Below are 12,131 nucleotides of genomic sequence, written 5' to 3' on the forward strand. Positions count from 1 at the left end.
GCAAAAAAAGGTCCTCTACTTTCAGCACAATGTGATCAAATTTGTCATCTGCTCAGTCAGTTCTATCCAACAGCCAATCGTGAATAAGCTATCATGTCAAAATCTAAGTAACACGTATCATATTCAAATGAAACAGTCAGAAAAAGTGACAACTGTTTAGCTCAGCATGTGTTAACACTCTTTAATACAGGACTCTCTCAATTAAATTTTGAAATGTTGGTCCCTTTTAAAAAAAATTCAGTTCCACATCCAGTGAGCAAATATAATGCATTATTAAAATAATAATCATAAAATTACAAATTTCAAAAAAATTAAGCATGCAGCAGAATAAGATCAAAAGGTCAGACATGTTTACAACCTAGTCCAGGATGGGAGAATGTATGTGACTAAGGTCAGATGCGAAAGAAGTGATAAGCAGTGGTGGGCATGTTATAAGCTCACAGAAACCATACATTTCAGGATCAGATAAGGAAAACAACAAGTCAACTCTTTTACACAAGCACTGAAAGAAGTTTATCCAACTGTTCTTGGCCACAACTGACATTAATTCCAATCAAGCTGGAAAGAAGACAAGTAAAAATTATTGTCAACAGAGCTAAGAGTTCAGAGGAATATTTTGAATATAAGATTTTAGAGAACTTTAAGGAATTCTGATGTTTCAGTGTTTGTAAACATCTTTAGTTATTTACACATATAAAAACCTATCAAATCCCTTAAAAACAAGTTTAGAAGGAAGGAAATGACTATCTGGTGCAGCAGTCTTCAACATTTCCAACTAGACCATTCCATTACACTTTTCCAAACCATGTCAGGGTAATTTGTAGAAATGGAATGAAATTATATTAGTTTTGTAAATCAAAACTGTCTTTTCTTGCTGCAATGTACTTTATCCCTTCCAGACACGTTTCACCTTTTAATTTAAGGTATCATCGCTGGCATCTAAAATGATACAGTTTTGTTTCGATAATTTATATTTGTTAACTATAAAACAGCTCAGTTTCCATCTTGTCTTTTAAGTAAATAAGTGATTACTTACAGTTGTTCATGTTCCTGGTTGGCAATCGTTTTTCCTCTCATCTGGTCGCATGTTGGAAGTTGCACTACAATTTCAATTACAAACCATAAGCACATTTTCGTGTTACAAACATTTCTCTTCACAGTTTTCATATTGTTTGCCCTAATTGCTGTGAAGCAAAATTCTGCTTTAAAGTCTTAACAACGGCGTTCACTTTGTTTTTCCACATACATGTTGCCAACGGAACGAAGTACATGCTGGAAAGTGATGTCTATTAATTTCTGTTCTCTCTCTCTCTCTCTCTCTCTCTCTCTCTCTCTGTGTGTGTGTGTGTGTGTGTGTGTGTGTGTGTGTGTGTGTGTGTGTGTGTGTTTGTTTTAGTCTATTATTTTATCTATTAGTGTACACAATGATTTGTTCGGCATGTGTACTTGATAATTCAACGGGGTTTTATTTTCTGCTTTGTTTTTTTGTATGTGGTAATTTTCTTGAGGGTTAGGAGCTGCTTTTTATTGTTGATTCTAATTATTTTCATGTTGTCTTCTCTAGGAATTGGTTTGTGACAGTGTTTCCTTAGGTGTTCTGCAAATGTGGTTTGTCCCATACTTCCAGGCTCTCTTGTGTTCTTTGTATCTGACATGAAATGTTCTGCCTATTTGTCCTATGTATCTGCTTTCACATGTGTTACACTGTAATTTATATATACCTGGCTTCTGGTATATGTTTATGTCTTTTGTTAGTTTTGGGGTGTATGCAATGTTTATACCATGTCTTTTGAAAATGTTGCTGATTTTATGTGTGTGTTTGTGTTTGTATGTCACTGTGTCTCATCTTGTTTTTTTTCTCTTATATTTATTATGTTTTCTCTTATATTTTCCTGATTATTTTGTGCAGTTATGTTACTGAGAGTTTGTGATTATTTCAGTCAGTTGTGTTGTTTGTAGTTTTATATTTTCTGCTTTCATTTTACATTTAATTTTGTTGTTTAGCTTTGTGACTGTTAGTATTGTAACCATTGTTTTGGCTATCAGCATTATTACATCAAGTTCTTTTTGGCAGTATTCTTTGTTGAGTGGCACTGAGTTGAGTCTATGGGGCATGTGTTGAAGTGCTGATTGCTTTTGTGAGTGTAGGCAGTTCGAGGACTGGGGAATGATAATGTCAGTTGCCGCGAGTTTATGGTAAATCTCAAAGATATGCTTGTTATTCTGTTTTTTTAGAGTGTTATATCAAGAAAGTTAATGTGGTTATTCTGTTCTCTTTCAATGGTGAATTTTATATTCTTATATACCTTGCTAATGTCCGTATGTAATTTATCAATTTTTGCTTGTAGTTTGTCTATTAAGCAGAGAATGTCATCCATATAACAGAACCAATATGGTATGTTGTATTCTTTCCCTACTATTTCTTTGAAAATAATACGTTCAATGTAGTTCATAAAGATATTTGCTGGCAATGGGGTTCCCAGTTACAGGGGACTTAGCAAACATTTTCATAGGTTCAAATTTGTCGTTCTTCACCACCTCAATGAAATTCTTGATACACTGAACGACTCATTTTCATTGCCATTGCTTTTCATGCAACATCTGAATAACCAACCATCCGACAGAAAAAAATTTGAGAGGAGTATTTCAAAGATGAAATACATTCAGAATACGGAGTACTTCATGGTGCGTAATATTTTTTCCATTGTGACATAAAAATTATTGACATTAAACACAGAGAAAAAATATACATTAGTCATACTTACAGAATCTGATGAAGAATTATTGAAATATGCACAAGGGTGAATCAAATATAGAGAACCACTGCTTTCATAACATTAATTTCTGCTATGTCCTTTTGCAAGTCCCTGAACCAACCAGTTTGCGTTTTGGTATTTGTGTTCGCATCGACAAATATTTTTTTTAGTCGGTCTTTCTGAGTTCATTTAAATCAAGTGACCATTATACAAAATTCTCCTTTTCCTGAGAGCAGCGGATAGTTTTTCAGTTTGGGTACAGACCTCTTCATTACTTCTTCTCATTCATATACTTCCGACTTTTCTTGGGCAAAGTATTTTCTGAAGTACCTTCCTTTCCTTTTTCTCCAACTCTTCAATTTCTCACTTTTTGCAACATACTAAACATTATTCTTACTTTCTTGCATAATCATCTATCTTTATCTACACTTTTACCAATTTTTACTGGTATTTTCAAAAGGTATGTGGTTGTGTTTCAATCCAGCTGCACACCAACTTTTGCACATTCACATTATTCATGAAATACTCTCCTCATGTTGTCCATGTAGTGCTCTCCACCAAGAGCAAGCTTGAGAAGTCCAAAAATGAAATCCCAAGATGAAAGTGATAGGCTGCTGAGTCAATAATGAAGAGCAGCCCAGTTGCATATTGGCCAGTGTTTGTTGAGTTATTTATGCTGTGTAGAGTCTCACTGAGAATCAACACAGTTCTTATCAGGATGCCACACCTTTTTGGCTGGTAAGTAGCTAACATAGTGAAGAGTATTACTGTCATAGACAGCATTAAAGTCAAACATTAGAGGAGGAAATTATTTAGCAGAATGCCTTTGCTATTCTAAAACACTGCAACCTTACCAGCATAGAAGCATGTATTGACTTTCACTGTTGTTTCTTACTGCTCTTTCACCCCTCCATGTTGTTGTCTTCAATTAAGAGGTTTAACGATGGATCCAGTCTCATCACTTCTGACAATTTCTGCCAAGAAAGTATCACCTTGTTCCTCATGAGTAGAACCTGTGTGTCATTTTTTTTAACAAGCTCTCATCCTTTCTTGTACTCACTACACAGCCGTTTCACCGAGGGTCAAAGTAGGGGTTCTTTCTACTATGGGAATAAATGGTAACAAATTTTTATGGCATTGCCATTTTTCTTAATGAGTATTTTATTAAGACATTTTGTGAAGCTACAGGATATCTCACTCGTTGTGACAATTACCAAATGCTTGGGAGGGGGATCAAAAAATAGTCCTCTCCTCAAGCCACCACTCCTAAAAGCTCTGATCCCTCTCACATCCAGACAGTGCCAAATTCAAAAAGGCTCATCTATAACTGGTGCACCCATGAATCATTAACTAGACACAAAACTGTTATCCAAACAGCAGTTTATTTACAGTTCTACCAATACTACTGTAAGTTACAACTTTTGCCCCTCCTGCTGCGGACACTTGTAGCTCCATCAATGTTGTATGAAGCATGAAACTGCAATAAAGTTATGCATTTAAAAAACCTATGACTTTGTGTGAACAAGGAAATCGTAGCTGTGTGACAAATGATGATGCACCAGAGCTTTGGAAGATTTGTATCAAACAAGGCAGAAGGTTTAGATAACATTCTTTCATTGAGGGTAGTTGCAACCAAACAACTATTCAAGTGTGTATGTAATATGTGAGATGAAAGACATACCATAAGACTTTTGGAAAAGTATCATCCATACCAGGTAGCAAGGGCAGATAAGAGCGAGAACTATCACACAATCAGTTTCACAGCTAATGCATCCAAGTTGTTGACAGCAGTAATGTACAAAACAAATGGACATGAAATTGAGGCTCTGTTAGATGACTATCAGTTTGGCTTTCAAAATGGTAAAGGCACTACACAGGCACTTCCGATGTTGCACTTGACAATGGAAGCACGACACTGTCATAGGATATGTCGATCTAAAAATAAGTGTTTGACAATGTGAAATGGTGCAAGGTGTTCAAAATTCTGAGGAAAATAGGAATAACCTAAAGGGAAAGACGGGTAATATACAATATATACAAGAACAAGAACCAACAGGGAATAATAAGAACAGAAGACGAAGAATAAAGTGCTTGGATTAAAAAGAGTGTAATACACAGATTATGTTTCCACCATGACAAAGAACAAGAAAATTCACATGCAGAAAAGATTTACTTTTGTTAATTTAAAAACGTTGTGCGTAAAATATACCATGAAATACAGGACGTTAATAAGTTCTTTGTTTCTTCACGGAAGGTCAACTCGTACAAAGGTCTCTTGAAAGAAGGGAAAGTACAATGAGGACAGTTCCAGAAACACAATCAAACTATATATTTCTAGGCATTGCTACTAACACCTTTCTAATGAACAGAACATATGCAACGGGACCACTGTTGTTATGGAAGCTCAAGAAAAAGCTTAGTGGGCACAGCTGCATGTCTGGCAGTATGTGGCTTTCAAATACGATACATAGGAATGGTACACAGGACACATTTCCCAGGCATCATATGAATTTAAAGGCATTGAGATTAACTGTATGCCTGCTGCTGAATCACAATTCCTTTCATGGCCTAGAAGGAAAGTTGCTGTTTGGGCCCTCTTAGGAATGGTGCTGTTCAGGCCCCCTTCTCCAATGTTACATTTGAGGTGCATGTCCCATCATTACAAACACAAAGTGTGCATTTGTATAAACTTGACAACAGGTACTATGAAAAAAATCGTATCTTTCACCATTAAGTGAACTCATTTAGTTTTTGTAACAAGATGCCACACAAAACAAAGTTATACCCGAGGTACAAGAGTTTTAAAGATAGTTTCCTCCTTCATATTTGAATTTTTTTTTATGAAACTGTTCTTTGCGGAATTTTCATATTTATTTTATATACCAATACATATATTTAAAGTTATAATGATTCTCATTATTGCTGCAACTTTTCTCACAATTTACTTAAGTTATCTTTTCAATTTCCAGTAACAGAATAAGGATGTATCACTTCATTTGTGCATCCAATCTGCCTCTTGTAATTCTGTACACTGAAAAGACAATTAACAATGAAATACAACATAAATGTCAAGAGTCAAGAAAAATGATTGATAACTGTTTTCAGCTCTCATCTGGTTACAGTTCCGACTTACAGGTGAACCACATATATATTAGGGAAAAATTTTCAAGTAATACACTTGGTTTTTACTTACCAATGCCATGTAGTGTTGAATATGAATGGCATGTGTAAGTGGCATTTTCATTTTATTCTTTGCAAATGAATAAAGTTAGTTAGGGTATTCTTCTTTTCACCTTTGACTGCTAATAGATATGTAAAAATTTCAGAGAAAAATCAACTTGTGATTCAACTGGTTGCATTAGCCCCCCCCCCCCCCCCCCCCAAACATAGAAATTCATCAAATTATTATTATTTTTTAATGGATTCATCTTTAAGTGAAGGTAAGAACTACTAACTGCAATGTCAAATGGTTCTCATTATTATTTATACTTAATACTAGCACTAACGAATTGCAGTGCATAATATGAGGTCCGTACTGTTTTTCTGTGCAAAGTTATGATTTTTTTAAAAAATCACAAATTTAATGCACAACACGGAAAAGTGTTTTTTTCAATATTTTTTAGAAGAAATTTGAATTATGTATCTTGCTTTTTATACATCATCATATCAATTTAGTGGCCTAAATACTAAATTCACAAAAAATTGAGGTCTGTAGTAGGTGTCAGAAAACAGGGAAACTGGTGCCTGATTAATGACCATATAAACATCCTTGAGCCTTCTTACCCATATTTATAAAAAAAAAAAAAATGTCGGAGTTAGGACAGTGCTATTTGGCAGTTTCACTACTAAGACATGCAGATATCCATGTACCAAATATGATTAAATTCTGAAATGGTCACCTTAGGAACCACCAAAATATCTGTGATTTTACATTGAATGACCCAGAATCTAATTAGTCAGGGTGGATTAAAAATAGTGACACTACTACATCTTTCAATTGAGCACTCCAAGGATCTTCATTGCTGAACATGAATGTTTCAAATTTAAAAATCTGTCTACCCAGAATAAAGTTAATATTAATAATTAAAATACTTCAATTAAAATTATAATTTTTGGCTGATTACTTTTATTATTTTAACGAAACGTGAGACTGGTTTTTTTGTCTGTAATCATATATCATATTTGACTTTCAATTAAAAACAAAGAATGACCTGATAACAGTTTTGCCTGAAATCATTTTACATATTTAAAAATCATTGTTTGAGCCATATGAATTAGATTTCTATGTTCCCAGAAGTCAACAGTTATTAATTTTTTTTTTTTTTTTTTTTTTTTTTTTTTTTTTTTTTTCCCCCTCAAGAAGATAAGCCATTTTTCTCATATCTGGAAATATTTGACAGTGAAGTGTTGAAAATGAGCAAAGTTTTCCCCCTAAAGTAGTACAATCCAAATGGGAAGCTTCAGCCAAGGATTTTATAAAGGTCGGTCGAGAATTAACTCCCTATTTATAGATTTTTATAACTTCTTTCATACTTTACTAATTTTCATAAAATGAACAACATTTTGTTCCTTACAGTGGTAAAATTTATTAAATTTATGTCATTGTAGAGATCAATGGTGAGCCACCTTGCATGAGTGGGGTCAGCTGGAATCTGGATACTAAGTATTCTGATCCAGGTACAAGTACAGAGATGGTGCTGAAGTATGAAAGGACCTTGTGCAAAGACCATAAAGAATTATCGTTCTAAACTAATGGACACAGGTTGTGTGTAAGATGTTACAAGAAGTGGTCAACCTCAACATGCAGGACAGAGAAAAACGTGCAAATGGTTCAGGAAATGAAACTTCCTGGCCATGCCCGCGAAAGGCAAAGGTCCCGAGTTCGAGTCACGCTCCAGCACACAGTTTTGATCTGCCAGGAAGTTTCATATCAGTGCACACTCTGCTGCAGAGTGAAAATTTCACTGTGTGTTCAGAAAATGTTCACTCTTAAGTCCTCAGAAATCACAAAGACAGGCACCTTGTGAAAATGGTTTAACCTGACACACAGTCAAAACTCTTCTGAACAGAGAGTTGAATTTTCATCCATGGAAACCATATTACTGTCAGGAATTATCACCGGATGACTGTGTTCATCAGTTGGAATACGGAGTGATGATACTCGCTTAGTATGAAGACTGGTCCGATATTTTTGGTAATATCCTATATCCTGAGGGCTGATGAAGTTGTGTTTATTGCCGGGGAAGGTTGTTAACTGGCATAACTGTTGTTATTGGCCAACAAAGGATCCAAGGGTGGTTGCGGATTGAAGCCAACACTGCCCGAAGGTCACACTGTGGTGTGGTATGACATCCACAGAAATTGTGGGTCCTCTCTCATTCGGGACATAATGAATGCAGAATGGCATCTTGACGTACTTGAAAATTATGTTCACAGTATCGTATCCACATGAGACAACTACAATGACCTAATTTTTATACGAGACTGGGGCCTGCCTTACTTTACATATCTTGTCCGTGCGGAGCTCAATACCCATTTTCCAGGACATGGTTGGGATGTTGTGGACCCCTTGAAAGGCCAGCAAGGACTCTTGACCCAATGCCCTGCAACTTCTTCCTCTTGGGGAGTGCAAACGATGAAGCTTTTCACACAAAAACAAAAAGTCTTGATGAATTGGAGGAACAAATTCACCAAGTTCTTGGAAGTCTGTAGCAAACGTCCACATCTGTTTACGGGAACTGGTAGATGAATATTTCAGCAATGGGTAACAAATGTTTTCAGTTCCATGAAAATTGCTTACGTATTAAAAAAATTGTAGATAATTTTTTTCTGATGTTAATTCATACCTACCCCATATATGTTTTTGAAAACTTCCACAATTTTTTCCCTAAAAAATTATATGTAACATGTGAAAGAAATTTTTAAACTGGTTACCATGGCAAAAGTAACAAGCACAAAATGTTTCATGAAAATTGGAGACAGTGGGTATCAAGCTTGGATGAACTTACCTGGAATGAGCCTTTTTTCATCAGTCCAAAGATTTCTTTTATTTATGTGGCCGTTCACAGAATGCCCTTTTTTTTGTTTTATTAGAAAACCTACAACTTAGAATTATTTAAGACCAAAATCAGGTTCCCAGCAGGTTCAAGAAATGCGATATAAGAGTTTTTCAACACAGTTGTATTTTTTCCAGAAATTACATACGTTAACATTTTTTTCTCTTTTCTTTTCTTTTCTTTTCTCTTTTAACTTTACTGATCAGATGACTGCATTTCTGTTAACTATGGAACACTCTTAATTTTGAAAAGAAAAAAAAAATTCAAATCAAAACCTTCAAACACCAGAGCAATGACTATGTCTGTATGTAAGTATATAGTAACATGGCGTAAGTACGTAGTCATAGTCATTCTCACAGCAGTAAATTATCAGAACATCAAAAATTCGATATAAAAAGAAATTTTAGTCTGAGGAAAAAAAATTGCAAAAGTTCATATGTCATAAGTAAAAGCAAATTTACACCTGCGACAGCAGGTGATATGTCCAAGGTGATTTGACATGGAATGATCCTATTCTAACAACCGTAGAAGAGAGACGTAAGTACCCTGATTGTCAAACACAGTCTTAGGGTTGTTATTGGGCATAAATATTTTTACCACACAAAGCTTTTTACTTGGTTAAAATTATATGCTATCAGAATTTTGAGTGGGATGTGAAAATCAGAGATGTACTGCTCAGAATTACTTTTTTATCCATGGCACCAATTGCCAATAAGAGCATAGCTACTCTAAACATGTAAGTAGATGCTACATGCAGAGAAAATAAGACAGTTGTGGTGTGAAAACTCACCAGCAATAATAACTCTCACTGCAGATGCCACTCGCTGTTGTTCTCCAGTGTCTCCCAGAAGACCACCAAGCCAGTCCACAAAAAGTTGAAGAGCCAGAAGACATTCATCTGATGCAGTTGACAGGCCTAACCCACTCACAATTACCAGAAACCTAGAAGTAGGATACTTATCTTTAATCATTAAGTTAAAATTACTCTGGCCCTTTTGATGTTACAATACTGCCAATCTTTCCAGGTTAAGATACAAATACTGGTTTAAATATGCACATTAAATTTTTTTTATCATCCTCGAAGTAAATTAAACACATTGCATACTTTCCATGCAAAAATTACATATGTGAAATGGGGAAGCATTTAAGAATTAACTTTCAACCAAACAACTTACACAGTTTAAATGTCTCCAACTCATCCTGCAATCCCATCAAATTAAAGCAAAATCTTTGGCAACAGTAAAATTCCACTCAGTTCTCTGTCAAGCAACATGTTTTTCAGAAAACGTAGAAGGTTACTTCATAAAAATATATATTTGAAAGCAACCTCTACTCTTTGACATAATCTTTCTTATAACAGTTATTTCTTACATTGCACAACAATAATGACTAATATGCCTCTCGTTTCATCACATATCCACATTTCCTCCAGCAAGAAAAATGTTACCAGTATTGGAAGAGAGGGGCAGAACCAATGTATTTCACAAACTGTTCTCAAATTATGCAATTTTTCATAATTACTTTTGGCACTGTTTACCACAAAACATAACTAAATAAATTTTTGTCTTAAACGACAAAGAGAATTTTGATACTGGTTATTTCACAAACACAGAACAAAAACTCATTTTAATTATGCAATTTTGTATTTAGCACTTGTACAAAGCAACTCTCTCAGACAAGCAGTTTCATATTTTCAGCTACTTTTGCAATCAGAATAATTGCCATTTTGAGGAAATAGAAATTAGTAAGCTAACATACTTTGCACACTTTTACTCTCTGATGTCATACGTAATAATAATTTGGGGTAACTCAACACTCAGAAGAAAAGTCTTCTCTGCTCAAAAGAAAGTGGTTAGAATAATGTGTGAGGCTCATAGTCGCACATCTTGTATGCATCTGTTTAAAAGGTTAGGAAGTCTCACAACACATTAACTTAGTAATGAAATTTGTTCTCAACTACTTGGACCAGTTTAAAAACAACAGTGACATTCATTATTATAATACTACATTTATTAATTTCATATGGATTAACAATTCAGTTGTATTAATGCATCTGTATCTTTTATCAGCGATTATTTACACAAGACCCCAGGTCAACAGTGATTCACATACACTGTGCCATTCTGCAAAGAGGCAAAAGAAATAATTTCTGTTTTGTATCTACAGTTTTACATTATTTATTTACATTAATAGGTTAGTTTACTATGTATTTACCCCCCAAGCTACCATAGGTAACAGCACTATTACCTTCAAATACTAAAATGGCAGTTAGAATAACGGTGAGGAAAAAAGACAGCATTGAGGCAAATAAAGGAATGGCTCCTCCTCTGTGACAACTCTTCTAGTTGTACCACTTTTGATGAAAGCCAGTTCTAGGCTAAAAACAAAACTGCAGCAGCTTTCTCCATCCACCTACTCACTGGATCCAGTTCCTTGAGACTTTTTACTGCTCTCTACAAAAAAACTGGATCTAAAGGTGTAACTGATTATGGTAATTCAAAAATCACCATACACTTTGAATGATGGTTAGAAAAATAAGCACCCCCCTAATCATGGTTGATGGTACATAAGCCGTTTCAAAATGGAGGGCATTAGAAGTACTTAGCAGATGACTCTTCCACAACCAGGAAAGAAATTCTACCCTATCTTTGGATTCCCCCTCACACACTGCTGGAATAGGAAATCAGGTTGTGAGCATTAACTCAAATACAAGACAAAAAGGAGGGAGGGAGGGAGCGAAGGAGGGAGAGCAAAAGGGAGAGGGAGGGGAGAGAGGGACAGCCAGAGTGAGGGGAGAGAGGAGTGCGTGAAGGGGGCGGGCACAGCAAGGAGTTAGATCGCAGCGAAGAGAGCAGTGGTGAAGGGGAGCAAGCCCCAACTTTCTCTCATGTGACACACTTACATTAGTGTTTTATGTTTCTGCAAAAGCAAAAGTGACACACTGATGATGATCACAAAAACATTTTGTATAATCACAATCAAAACTGTGACACTAATTGAATTAGAGAGTGGGAAAAGGGCTTCATTCCAAAATCCTTATTTTTCACAAGACAATGTATTATTTGCTGGGAAAATGGTTTACCAAAACAGAAGCTTGCAATTTCACTTCTGTAAAAGTCGTCCTCATTCATTCACTAAAATGTTTAAGAAATTCTTTGGCATAAAGTACTCTAGTGCATTACTTCCAGTTATATTGGAATACGTTTCTTTTCTACTAAAGCTGTGGAAAAAAAAACCATGTGGACACAGGTTACACTAAAATGCTACATAACTATTCCAAAATTCTTTTATATACATTAGAGGAAATAAGCTTAATACA

The 12,131-nt window shown here is 35.2% G+C and overlaps 1 protein-coding gene across 1 annotated transcript in view; it reads right to left on the reverse strand.

Annotated features, from left to right (window-relative positions):
- LOC124607041 (DNA polymerase delta subunit 2) overlaps positions 1–12,131 on the reverse strand; it is a 108,842-nt gene that overhangs the window by 25,819 nt on the left and 70,892 nt on the right. Inside the window, exon 4 of the mRNA XM_047139215.1 lies at positions 9,603–9,754. Within this exon, the coding sequence (XP_046995171.1) occupies positions 9,603–9,754 (152 nt within the window). The remainder of the gene's footprint in view (positions 1–9,602; positions 9,755–12,131) is intronic.

This window comes from Schistocerca americana, chromosome 3, assembly GCF_021461395.2.
Source record: "Schistocerca americana isolate TAMUIC-IGC-003095 chromosome 3, iqSchAmer2.1, whole genome shotgun sequence".
NCBI classification, from domain to species: Eukaryota; Metazoa; Arthropoda; class Insecta; order Orthoptera; family Acrididae; genus Schistocerca; species Schistocerca americana.